Source organism: Equus caballus, chromosome 20 (genome assembly GCF_041296265.1).
Source record: "Equus caballus isolate H_3958 breed thoroughbred chromosome 20, TB-T2T, whole genome shotgun sequence".
Lineage (NCBI taxonomy): Eukaryota > Metazoa > Chordata > Mammalia > Perissodactyla > Equidae > Equus > Equus caballus.
The window spans coordinates 7,932,131-7,946,044 of NC_091703.1; the positions used below are offsets into that span (position 1 = coordinate 7,932,131).

At 43.2% G+C, this 13,914-nt stretch overlaps 1 protein-coding gene across 1 annotated transcript in view; it reads right to left on the reverse strand.

The window, feature by feature from the left end:
* Nucleotides 1-4,677: 4,677 nt before the first annotated feature.
* Nucleotides 4,678-13,914, reverse strand: part of F13A1 (coagulation factor XIII A chain) — a 156,063-nt gene continuing 146,826 nt past the window's right edge. The window contains exons 14-15 of the mRNA XM_001492684.6: nt 12,322-12,458; nt 4,678-6,417 (exon numbers count right to left, since the gene is read on the reverse strand). Of these exons, the coding sequence (XP_001492734.2) occupies nt 6,264-6,417; nt 12,322-12,458 (291 nt within the window). The 3' untranslated portion in view covers nt 4,678-6,263. The remainder of the gene's footprint in view (nt 6,418-12,321; nt 12,459-13,914) is intronic.

Sequence of the window (13,914 nt, forward strand, 5' to 3'; positions counted from 1 at the left end):
AATGGCACATCAGATGCTCTTCCACTTTCTCAGGGCTATGCAGTGCTGATGAGCACAGGCAAGAGCATTGAGCATCACCCAACAGACAACTCTCAGTGTGTTCTGTCAGGGACCTTGGGAGTCACCTGGATGTGGGCCTTCTGTGGGCTTTGGATGGTGCTTTGATAAAAGGTTCTGCACAAGAGCGTGGGGCCTAGCTATGGCATAAAGACCCTTGTGAATGAGAGGCTGGACAGGAGGAGAGCTACTCTTGATGACCACTGGTGAGTTCTGAGGACACGTTTCTAGAAGGCAAGACTGTTCTCGGGTCACTGCCACCAGTTGGCTAGTTTCTGACTCATCTTTAACTCCAGGTTTCAGGCCATTATTGGGCTTACCTGTAACAGTGGCTGCAAATTTTGAGTTTAAGTATAACTAATGTAAAAATAAATTACTTTATTCTATTTTGTTTCACACAGAGCTAAATCAGCATAGACTTGTGAGCAAATCAAGGCATTTTTTAACGTCCTCGGAGAAAAATTGGCATGTAGGTGCATGAGCAGACTGTTTGACTACTCCCCAGCACTTCGGCTCATGGGGAAGCTGCGTTCATAAGGGTGGTAGAGGATGTGACGCCTCCTTGAGGCTCTCAATGAAATGGCTCTCTTTTCTAAGTCTTTGTGAGAGAGCAGTGTCATCCTTCACCATTGTACCCTGTCTCTCATCTGCAAGTTATCCCTAATGGCATCTAACCAAATCTTGATGGAGATGAAGGTGGTGAAGTACCCAGAAAACCATAGCATAAGAGGAAGAGTGAAAGAAATTGGCTATATTTGAACTAATAGACTTGGGAGCACGCATTAGGCCTCTTCAAATATATGGAAGCTGTTGAAAAACAAAAAGCTATGTATCATTATATACTTTTCAGAAAGGAAAGATGAAGTTCAAAAACACTGAGCGTTGCCTTAAAGCCAGTAGAGCACTAATTAGTAAATTGCTCTCCTTTCTGAGATTGTTGGGCTAAGTGGTCTGGTTATGTCTTGCTGCGTTACAGATGACCTCAAACCTAGCGGCTTAAAACAATAACCATTTTATCATATCTCATGATTTGGTGGATCAGGAATTTGGCCAAGTCTTGGCAGAGTGATTCTTCTGCTCTAAGTTGCATTGACTGAGATCACCTAGTGGTACTCAGCTGGATGGACTGGTCTGGAGGGCCCAAGATGGCTTCATTATCATGTCTGGTGCCTTGATGGAGGTAGTTGGAAGGCTGAGCTCAGCTAGGATGATTGACCAGAACATCTACCTGTAGCTTCTCCAGGATGACAGTCTCAATGTAGTTAAACTTTTACATAGAAGCTCAGGACTTCCAAGAGGATTTCAAGAGACAAGAAGTGGAAGTGGCCAGTCTCCCAAAGCTCGAGCCTGAGAACTAGTAGCATTATTTCTACTACATTCTATTGGTCAAAGAACTCATAGAGTCTGCCGAGAATCAAGGGAAGGTGGACCCCACTTCTCAAGGGGAGGAATGACAGTGATTTCATAGTTATTTATAATCTACCACCTTAAGATAATAAATTCTGATTGTAAATTTTTTTTCATGTTATACTTTCCCACTGTCTAAACTTGCTGAAACAAGAAAGACGAGGAAAGAACCATCTTTGTGTTATAGGCACTCACTTTTATTAACAAGAAATACTCATTAGGACCCCCATGTTTGAATTAGTTTCAAGGCTGGTGATACATTGCTTAGATAATTACTTAAGTCCTAGAACAACGATTAGTGTGAAAATTAATGGGAGTTCATGAATTGTATCAGCAGCAAGCATACCAAGCATCTTTTACAAATGTCCGTTGCCTTTGGAGCTGGAAAATGCTCACTGTGATTCCTGGCAATTTAGGTGAGCACAATTTCCTAGTTGCTTTTCTTGCCACCACTGAGGTGCTTTTTTTTCTTCTCATTTATTTATATGTTTGTATTTATAGAGTGATTTCTGACAGACACACTCAAAGGATGTTGTTGTTGTCTTGTTTTCATTCTTCTATTGAGACTTATAAAGGTAAAACTGAGTCTAAATGAGTTGAGGTGCTGAAAACAGAAGGAAAATCTTGTCCCAAAGTGGGAAGGAGTGCCTCTGGAAGCAACTGGCTCTCTTGGGTACTGAGTTGGAGAGCTTTTCCTTTAAGACAAAAGTGAGAATGGCCCTAGGAACAAGATCTGGGGTCTTCAGGAGTCCCTGCCCATGGTAATTACTTGGCTGCCAAAATTTTAGCTTCTAGGAATGTGTCTGTCACACACATGTATCAGTTTTTGAAATGGAAAGCTCCCCTTGACATGCTATCTCTCTCACTTTATCCACTTGGGCCCTGGTACATCTCATTTCCCATCCCTGAACCCAACTGTAGCCATACTCCCAATCTTATACTTTCCTCGATGACCTGACTTAGGCATTCCATCCCATACTCTCTTGGCCTTGTCCTTCCTTGACCTGCCCATAGTTTTTAGTTCTGTATCCAGTTTTTTATTAGCAGCCTCTATTAACCTTTCTCCATAACACAGCCTAGAAGGAACAAATTCTCGTTCCTGGAAGTGCTCCAACTCTGACCCATACCTCCACTTCTGTGGCTAAAATCTCTGTGGATATTTCTTCATGAATGATCTCATGAGTCATTATGGTGAATATGGAGAGCCCTGCCTCTCCTTGCTGGATAGTCACCATCTGGCCAGGCCAAGCCAATTGCAGTTCCCCAGAAGGGCTGTGCCCTTTCTCTCTCCTAGACTGTTCCATGAGCTCTTCTCTGCTGAGTGATCTCCAACTTATCGCCTATTCATTTTTTTAAGATTCAATTTAAATCTTTTCTCCATTTTTCTTGGAGCTATCAGGGGGAGCTTTCACAGACATCTTTTTCTCTTTACTCCCATGGTACTCTGAACATACTTCTATTAACATACTGACCCCATGTACTTTATCTAGTTATATATCTGGCTTGTGAACTCTTTCTGGGTAGAAATCATGGGCTTTTCATCTTTGAATCCCCAGGCTCTAGCATGATGCCTAATGATCAATAAATGCTTGTTGAATTCATGCTTGCATACATTAATGAATGAATGGATGGGTGGTTGAATGGATGGTTGGAATAAAGGATTGATAGGTGGCTGGAAGGCTGGTTGGCTGGCTGGATAGTAGAAAAGACGAATGGATGGATGCTTGGATTGGCCGACTATATATTAACTTTATAATAACATTGGAAGGATATTCATAAATGGTGTCCTTATGCCTGGAATTTTGTGACTTTTAATTGCCAGTGGGTCTAGCACAAACTCCATTTCCCCCCACGTTCCTATTATAAATTTGTTTTATGCATATTTTTATTTGTTGTTATACCCTAGCTCTTTGAAGGGTTTTGAAGTTGGGTGTAATTCAGCATTCTTAAAACTCTGGAAGACAGCAAGAGGTTAAAAGAGCGCAGTAAGTCAGAGGTTGGCTCGCCAGCTTGATTCGCCACGATGCATGTCTTCTTAGGCCTTTTTGCGTTCTTCATCAACAGGTTGTAAATAATATTTACTTCTTTTACAGGGTTGGTGAAGTGAAATTATTTGAAAAAACACACAGTCATGCACTGCATGTCAATGTTTCGGTTAGCCATGGACCACATATATGATGGTGGTTGCATAAGATTAGTACCATATAGACTAGGTGTGTAGTAGGCTATACCATCTAGGTTTGTGTAAGTGCATATGATGATGTTTGCATGATGGAAGTATCTAACTATGTATTTCTCAGACTGTATCCCCATTGTTAAGTGATGCATGACTATGCATATATATATTCATACAATCTTGCTCCTATCGATCTATCTACAATTTTGCATGTGTGGCTGCTAAAGTTTGCATGATAAATCCTCCATAAAAACCTCGTGGAAATATAAATATTGTTCCCGCTCTTTAGTCATTGAAGCTATAAACACAAATACGGATTTGTTCATAAGCATAGAGGACTAGCACAGGCAGAAACCAGAACTCAGAGTCTCTGCTGCTATCTGAGATCCATTGCTTGTTTCCTTTGCTAAAATAAGATTTTTAGAGTCACAGCATTATTACACAGTGTGGAATCCTAGCTAGGGAAGGGGATGGGCTGGTTCTAAGGTAAGCATGATGAGTAGGTTTTATTTTAAGTGCCAACTTCATCAGTTGGTAATAGCTGCCTGGAGTACTGTGTTGAGAAGGATTCTGAGGCCCTATCTGAACTGCAATTGTTCAGTGATGTCTGTCATTAACATAGGATCTCCTGCACAATTTGCCAGGTATTTTCCATCTCTGTTCTAAGACCACAAAAGCTGCTCCTTATAACAGGTATTCATGCTGGTTTGTCTACTGATTCACTATAGTGATTCATGAATTCATGAATATAATCATTAATGAAAAATTATCTACAGAGATTTTGCAGTTTCTAGAAGCTAGTTTTTGAACTAAATATGTAGACTTCCTCCTTTGGTGAATGTCATTAATAAAATGTAGAGAGAGCAGTGAGGAAAGCGAACGGGACACCAGTAACTATTAGAGTCGTTTTCTTTAAAGTGAAAATGCTATTTTCCTATCCAGGGTGGGTTATCTACAGCTAAGAAGGGTGGTTTCTTGAGCAATTGCAGTTAGTAGTATGTTGTATTGAAAATTAAAAGCGTTCAGTTCTGTACAGATGAAAATACAATCAGATTAACTTTATTTTAAGCCTTGATTACATTCTAGTTGATAAGAATACACTATGTTAAGCCAGTTTAACAGTCTAGCAAAATGCATCTTATTTTAAAATTGAGCATTGGAAGGCTTGGCAAATGCTGGGAGATTACTTAACAGCGTTAGGTATGATGTACCTACAGAGGGCCCAGCTAACCCTCCTGGGTTCCTGGTGCCGAAGGCTGAGGAACAGTCTCAGAGGCATAGAAATGTGGTTACATAGATCAGAGAATTCCAATCTGGCTTTTCCCCCGACTTCCTTCCCACTGTTCATTTTTTTTTTGCTAAGAATCACAATTTACTGACCTAAATCACACCCTAGGCATATCAGCAGGTAATTTTGACCATAAATCAGCCTTGCAAATAAATATCAGGGTAGCCTTGTCTGTTGGAACCTTGGAGTACAATACAAATGATGTCAGCGTCCTCTGTCATTGGGTTGGCTGGAGGATTGGCCATTTGTAAGGCAGCGCCTGAGTGCTGAGCTCAGGTCTCAGCACGGGCTGTGTGAAGGACAAGAGAGAATTAGTGGCTGCCCATCCTTCCACACATCTGGCCACTAATCTGCCAGCTTCTCTCAAGCGTTGGGGTTATTTTGTCTCTAAAAATGTACCTGGGCTTGCATCGTTGTGTGAACGAGATGATCCCAGAGAGACAGGTGGAGTATAATCACTAATTAAAGAGACTAATTCCTCATTCCTGTCCCAAACTCAGCCTCGTGACTTTCTAATACTGCAGGCCAGAAAGGGTTAAAGTAAGGGAGATTGGTTCCTGCGGATCAGGCCACAGTGCGACCCCTCTTATAAAAGGCACCATAAAATTACATTATTTATTGGATCTGATTATCGCATCTGCTTTCTTATCTCCTCTAAGGTGATTAAGTTTCCCACAAATGCAATTTGTTAATATGGGGCCACATCTCCTCACAAGGTAATTCTGTGAAATTTGGCAGGCAGTCACTTTGCTGCAGGTGCGAGATGAAAGACCTTTCCCCGGCTTTGCCAAGAAGAAAGATGATGTTGTACTCAATTCCTGAGAAACATATTCTGACATGGAGGGTAGAAGCTGATTCCAAGTAAGGGGAACAGAATTTAGGGCCCAAATCATGTGCTTCCCTCCTGTTGGGGAGTATGTTACCCCCAAAAGGCTGGGTGGGGGATCAGAAGTCTTGTTTTACATGAGACCAGGTATCGAGCGAATCCTCTTGCTAAGGGAAGTCCTCTGATATTTGGAGCTGCAGCCATATGTGATGATAAATGATAACTTTTACTCTTATGTGCCAAGAGAACTTAATTAGAGCTTAATTAAAGGTAATGCTCAGAATCCTTTGAAAGGTAAAGCGATTAAAAACTAAGTTCCACACTGAATAGCCTGGGTTTGGAAAAGTGTGTCTTTGAAATACACGGTGTCCCTACTCTGGGGTCCTATCCAGTCCTTTCTGGGTCTTCACACCTAAGCTAAAGCAGGAGCTGACTATTTTTGCAGTAGAATTTTCTGAGCCAAGACTACAAGAGGCAAAGTGTCCAGGTCCATCTCAGGCCCTGTGTGTTTACTCAGCAGGTCTTCTTTGGATCTGCAAATCCAGCTCGCCGTACACGTGTCTCAGGGAGTCACTGGTCATGCTGGCTATCAGCTTCCGACGGCCAGACACCCAAGGCCGAGACGCTTCTTCCCATTGCACAGTGGAGTTGGGCGGGATTTCACTGAAAAGGTGGAAAAGAGAGGAAAAGTTTTACTCTTCGGAGAGGCTGATCCAGTTTCCCACGTCAATCAGGAAGCAGTGAGAACCCCTGCCAGAGTCACACACTTTTTCTCTCAGTTGATGGTTGTTAGAAGACTGAAGGGCCTGGTTGGCTGATTCCAGATGAGGCCCCTGCATGAGGCTCTGTCAGAGCCTGCCAGCGACCATCCCTTGGGTCATAGTTCCTTCCACATGGATGCATCCACTGGCCGCCCAGCAGACCTGGTCTGTCCAGGGTGTGGTGGAGCTCAGTGAGCCCCGCCAGCCACAAGTCAGCTGAACTCCAGCTTGTCCCCAAGCCTCTAAGGTACCCTCATTGATGTGACTGATCTTCCCTGCTCACTTTTTGGCCCTCTAGTTCCCTCCAGGGACTAGGCTCCCATCTGAATCCCCACCTGCTTATGCTGGGGTCCTGACACTCTAATTAGTTCCTACCAACTCCCTTGGAATAGACCTTGTTTCCAGGCCCAAGATCTGGCACATAACCCTGCCTGCAGCCAACTGACTTTGAGTAACCACATGCTCTGTTATTCGTAATCCCGTTTCAACCACCATATTGGGTCCCAACGGCCCTCGCACCTTTCTGCTACTCGTTTGTTGCTAATACCCTAATCATCCTGATAATGGGGCTAGCCTTTAAACATCCCATTTGCCTGTGTGCGTTCAGGATGATAGCACTCAGATGTTCTTCTTTTCCTCTGCAGCCCATGCTCAGAGGTCTTTCTAAGCTTTATGGCCAAGCCACTCCAGTGGTTGAATGAGGTCAATCAGGGTTGGGGGATTTAGGCTTCTCTAGGGTGCCTCACATATTTCACCCATGTAAGCCTCAGGAGGGGATTATATGCAGGGTTTATATGTATGATAATCCCTTGAGGCAGATACTATTTGACACACTTATAGTTAAGAAAAATGGAGGGTTAAATAAACGAGGCAGCTTTTCCAAGATCACACAGCTCTGTTGGGCAGAGATGAGATTTGAACCCAGGTGTATCTGATTCTCCAGTCCATGCTCTTTCTACTACTGTATACTGTATTTCATACTACATCCTCCAAGATGCCATTTCTGACCACTGTGCTTGCTTTTTCACATGTTTGCTTTCTCAAGCAAGACAGATACAAGATTAAGAGCTTCCTGCAAATGTTGTTCACGAAATCCTGGGCCAGCACTTTTCTGGGAAAGCATCAGGGAGATAAATGGAGACCACCATGTGTGTCCTCAAAAGAGAGAAAAGGGACTTGACTGTTTTCAAGGGCTACTGAGGCACAGCATGTCAGAATTAGAAAGGACTTAGAAGTCAGTGTGTCCAACTGTCTTATTGTACAGACTGGGAGACTGAGATCCTTAGGAGCCTATGGAATCCTCCAGAGTCTGATGGCCCAGACCATGGGAGAGCAGAGACACACCGGGGGACATGAAGAAGGTGTTCATGCCCAGAAACAGGGAATGTGCTCTGCAGAGGAATTCTGTGGATAGATCCGTCAACCCCTGAGCAGGACTAATGAGCTGGGCTGGAGGAGGGCTCTTCACTACTAGCACCATGGAAAGACCGGGGGACCAACAGAGCTGTGGGTGAGGCTATAACTTTGGACTGGGGTGGTGGTTGGAGGGATTGCAAGGAAGGGGAATAGTCAAGGAAAATCTAGAGTGGTTCAAGGGCCTCAGCTACATGAGCCCCCATTTGCCCTTGGGGGCCAGGGCCATACAGCATCACTTTAGACAGAGCCACAGTGAAGGGAGAAATACAGGGCCGCATCCCTGTGTGTGACATAATGTTAGAACCCCAAGATTTCCTCAAATATTGCTAAAACAATATGAGTTTTAGCTGGTTGTGGGCGTATATCCTCTGGGGTCATAAAGGAAAAGGCTCCAAATCTTAGAAATCTGGACACTAAATGAGAAATCCCTTTCTCTCTTATATCTGTGGCCCATGAATTGGGAAAGGCATCTAAGGCCTGGGGATCTTTCTCTTCAGGGCTGCTCCAGGTGTTGACTTTGATGCTGATAGTCTAAATGTCTCAAATTAATTTGGTATTTGCTAATTCTTTTCTTAATTTTTGTTCTTTATAAATGTGTCTGCATAAATTATTTTAATCAGTTATATAAAAGCCAAATTATATATGTATTTTTCAAACTCAGTAAATTGATTTTATGATTCAAAGCTTGAAGAACACTGACCTCACCATGGGTTTCCTCACCTGTAAAAGGTGGACACTGTGGAATATTGAGGAGGGTATGGAGACGGTGGGGTGAGTCAGCATTTGTACTGCATTGAGAACTATGGCAGACGCGGTAAGCGCCACGTGTTAGATATGAGTTGTTGTTGTTATTATTACAACCATCATCTTTGTGGTTGTTGTTTGCTCTGCCTGAACTCTCTGAAAAATAATTTAGGAAAGTAAGTTCCTCCTGCATGTGTGCAGAGAAACCATTCTCTATCCTTAATTTACAATTCAATATGAATGTAGGTTTTGAGATATTCATTTCTCAATAGCTGTGCTATTTTTACCCTGATCCATTCATTCTCTCTTCCCTAGTTTCCCCGAGTGATCAATCAGAAACACTTTGTGAAATAGTCTTCCTGCTTAAGGATCTTGCTTGGGGCTGTGTAATGCAGGTAACTGCATCACACAGAAACGATAAGCCCTGAGCTTTACTGCATATTTGCTCTTACTTATAAACTCATCCATGTAATGATATCCATACATGTGTCTCCTGAATATAGACAGGTGCACTCGTCATATGTGAGTATCACGCAAAGATACTCAGGCAGGAAGATATACAGGCGTGTCTAAGTGTGCATTACCTACAGATAAATATGTACAGAAAGAGAGAAAAAAATCATTGACTCGTCTCGGTAAGTTGAATAATACAGAAATAGTCCTGTTTGCCTGGGGATAGATGTTTTGATAAATGATTCTCTGTAACATGCTGAGCCATCAGGACATGCTGACCATTTATCTTCTTGAGTTCATGCAGACAAGTGGAGTGATTATCACAATGAACTGCAACTATCTACGGTCTGTCTTCCATGGTCTAGCCCTCAGCTTCTGTTCTTTTGAGAAACAAAATTTAAAGAAAAATCACAAAATTGGGGAACTTTTCTCTTGAAATAACTCACTGAACATGGTCATTTTTTTAAAGAGAAAAATGAATCTGAAAGATGAATCATTTGATGTTCTCGAAGTATCAAGTGCAGAAACTTGAAAGCTGGGAATCTGTGTGAGCAGTACCTCCGAGCAACTGAGACAGGTGGGAAGTGGCAGGAAGAGCAGGAAAGTAAACCATCGCGGAGGAGAGTTGGCTCCTGCGCTGAGTGAGGAGTGAGACACAGCAGCACCCTCCTTGCTCCTAGTTCATTTCCCTGCTCCCCAGCTCCCGCCTTCCAGGTCCTCTGCTTTGAGCTGGAGACCCCCTGCCTTCTAGGGCCCTGGCAGGGGTGTGAATGGACAGAGGGGATGGTGATTCCCTTGACTATTCAAGATGTGTATCCTAGAAAGGCATACAGTCTTGTGAAGGATTCTGGTTCTACAGAATTGCCTTTTTAAGAGTCCAAGCTGTTCCATGGATCTGTCCCTCTTAGATGAGATTTTGGCAGCATAGGTTTCAATGGGATGTTTCTAATTATCTGTCATTATGGATGTGGGTGCTGGCTGGCTCAGGTCTTGGTTGTGAAAGTGTGAGCTGGAGTCAGTAGGAAACAGAAAAAGTAGTGCTCTCCCCAAAGTCCCAAGCCCACCCTAGATAATAAATATTATCTATGTCAAGCTCTTTCCAATTTTTGAGTCTCTAAAAAATAAATCTTCCTTTGCTTTGGAGAGAGCCACTCCCTGGATCTAGATCCCATGAGATTGAGGACCTGGGTTTCTGTCTGCTACCTGTCTGCCCTAGACAATGGAAGTAACTATTAATAGTACCTTAAGACAGAGCGTGGGCAGGACATTTGCCTGTGTCCTTGTAGGGACTCGTGTCTTCCATCCTTTCCCTGTTTCCCTCCACTTTGCCCTACCCCAATGTCAGATATTAACAATAAGCAATGCACCTTGGCGCTCAACCTACTTTGAGCCCTATACCTCCCAAATGGGGGGTCATTGCACTGTGTGAGCATTAATCGTTCTTCTAACACACAGATTGTCTCTTTTCATGAGTTGGCTTGTGATCAAGGCGGGAGTCTTGGCATAGCCGAGGTATAAACGGAGCAGGAGGTTCTGGTACCCTCAGATGAAGCTTGTGGGATTACTGCTTGAGAAGGAAAAATTTGATACAGCAGGGGACTGTTTAGAAAAAGAAACGTGTTTCACTTTGCCTGAGCAATTCTTGCATCTTATTTGAGTGGGAAGGTGCAAGAACGGGCAAGTGAGAATGTCGTTTCTGACGAAAGCAGGGCTATCACTGCTGACCTCTCCCTCTAGCTGGGGTTGATTTCTAATTTAATTCTTTTTTTCCTGAAACTTTCCTATTTGCACAGGAAGGTTGTTATGTTTTGTGCTTGAATTTTTTTAAAACCACTCAAATTATTTTCTCTGTTGTTTATCGCATTCGCTGATATCAGGCATCTCTTAAACGATGGGATACAGAACCTGTGAGCACTGTAATTTGAAAGAAATGCAGAGAGCCCTTAGTGAGCAAATTGTTCTTTAAGGTACCCCAGAGGGGTGAAGAGGGCCTTGCAGTTGTCCCACAGATTTAGAGGCGGGTAGCTTCCATCAAGAGTGTTAGGGAAATTCCTAGCATATCTGGTCATCAGTCAGTTTCCAAAGCCCCCACCTCATTTTCTGTGCCTTAGAAGTGGGTCACCCCACAGGAAATATGCTAGATTGATTGATGCTGACAGGGACTTATTTGTGGTAGAAATGAAAGTAATAAACCTCAAAGATTGGGATCCATTCTGGGTGTCACAGTGTAAGAGGAACACTGACAAATTGGAGTATGTGGGAGAGGGAGGGAGCTGAAAGCACACCAGGGGTGAGAGGAACGCAGTCAGGGTAGGTATAGAGAAGACTCAAGAAGATGTGACAGTTGTTTGCAAACCTTTGAAGCCACCAGATGGAAGAGAGATGGGCCTTATTCTATGTCAGTCCAGATGACAGACTTAGGATCATTGGTAGGATCAAAAGGTGAGATTGTTTTCTAACAACTAGAGCTACCTGACCATGGAATGGGCTGTCTTGTTGGGTGATACTCTGTCAGTAGAAATTACCGAAGCTGAGAACTGTAGGGCACAGTCTGATGGTGCTAGGTGTGGAAGAGGCAGAGTTTCACTGATATTATTACAAAGCCTGGAGTAGTCATTGGTCCCCTGAATAGGGAATCAAATCCAGAACTCTTCAAGCTCACCTTTATTCTACTAAAAGCAACAGTTACAGAGGGTGCTGGGGTTGGTAAAATCTGGGAGATGAGCTTGGAAAGAAAGGTCTCATGAAAAGGGACATCTTTCAGCATAACACCTGACACATAGTAGGTATTCAATAAATATTAGTAGAATTGATACATGAGGAGGTAATAGGCCAAAATGCATGAACCTTGGGTTCTGGAATCTTCCACCCTAAGTCTGAATCTTGGTGCTCTTCTTATAGCTGTGCAACTCTGGGCAAACCAGATGACCTCGCAAAACCTCAAATTCCTCCACTACCTGAAGGGAGATGATAATAGTACCCAACTCATTAGGGTGGTTTTAAAGATTAAATGGTGGAAGTGCCGGTCAAACCAATCCTATTTTTACCTCATGCCCCATAGAAATGGCCAAATAAGGAGGCAGCAGGTTCTCAGACATGTTCTTGGGTGATTAGATCTAAGTTTGGAAAAGACAGAGAGAGAGAAAGCTTCCCACAGCCCCGTATCACCTCCCCACTTCACCCTAGCACTTACCGGAACAACTTCCTCTTTGGTTTTATCACTCCAGGACCTTCCAGGTATATCCAAACATTTCGCAGAGTCTGTTTTAAAGGATTGGTGAACTCAACTGTCACAACCATGTCAGAACCGACCACTTTGGCCCCACGGACCTAAGAAATGGGTTGAGGGAGAATACAGCTCATTAGCAGCCCATAAAACCTCTTTCTGCTCTCCTGCATCCTTAACCATCTTCACTTTTGCTTCTGCTTTACAGTATGGTTATTTTTTGGCAGTGGAACCAGTGTAATGAGGGTAGCTCATTGCTTTGACTGGGGGATACCTATTGAGAAAAAGGTGGAAAATTACTAATTAGAAAATTACTAATCTCTTCCTCATTATAAAAATCACCCTAATTAGAGCTCAGGTTAATAGCCATGACCACCAGCTGCTCTTTGTCGGCAGGAGGTGGAAGTGCATTTGCTGTAGCAACAGATTTCTGTGGGGAGAGTGGCCACGTGGATGCTGCTTCTGGATAGGGCTCAAGTTTCCTGCCAGGAGATGGGGGATTCCTGAGTTCGAAAGGAAGAAAATGCTCCATGGGGCCTGTGCCTTCTGTCTTTTAGGCACTTCAGAAGGAAATATGTCCACGGAAGGAGTCCTCACTGTTGAAGGTGAAGAAGAGGAATCGGGGCACTAAAATAGGCAAAAAGACTTTTCACCGGCAGGTACACCTGAGTCTGGGAGAGTGTAAGGCTATTTATTGGTGCGTTTTTGCATAAGAACTCCCAGCAGTATCAGGTATTTGGCAGAGTGTCACGTGAGGTGGCCAGAGTTCAACGCCAGCTTCAACACTTACTAGCAGTGGGGCCTCGGGTGAATTACTCAACCTTTCTGAGACTCGGTTTTGTCTCTGAGGCCGGACTGACATTCCTATGGGATAATCTATGGGAAGGCTATTGTTATTATTAGCTCCTATGCTTGTTTATTATGGGCCAGGCACCATGCCACGCTTGGAAGTAGATGCTTTCCCAACACCAACACAATGAGCTGGAAAATGGCCAGGTAGCTATAGGACTTGTTTGTTTAGGGGATATGTGCGCCAGATGGGTGGATCTGTATAAGCTCTAAGCAACTTGGGAACAGGATAACAGTAACAGTTCTTCTTTCCTAAGAAGGGGTAGAATGAGATAATGCACGTAAGGCAGCTAACACACCACATGGCACACGGCAAAGGCTCCGTACATCAGAGCTCATACTTCTTAGGAGTAGCAATGCTTGGGGTAGTTTGCTTTATTCATCTTATATTTAGCCCACTTTCAACCCCAATATCTAGCCAGTGCCCAGCAATTATTTGTTAAATTAGATTGACTGCTTAAAATTGAAATTTATTGGTTGTTTGAGTTTTCTATGTAACAACCCAGCCATTATTATACCACATTTCTTTAAGCAGCATATAATTTAGGAAAAATCGTGTGGAAATGAGCTTTTCTTATAAAGAGAGGAAAAGAGGAAGGACATTGTCCAGAGAAGACCCTTGCTTACCGACTCTACAGTCAAGAAGAAATCTTTATGGCTTTGCTCTTTAAGATATGGTTTGTGGCTAAATATATGTCTATGGGATTTTAA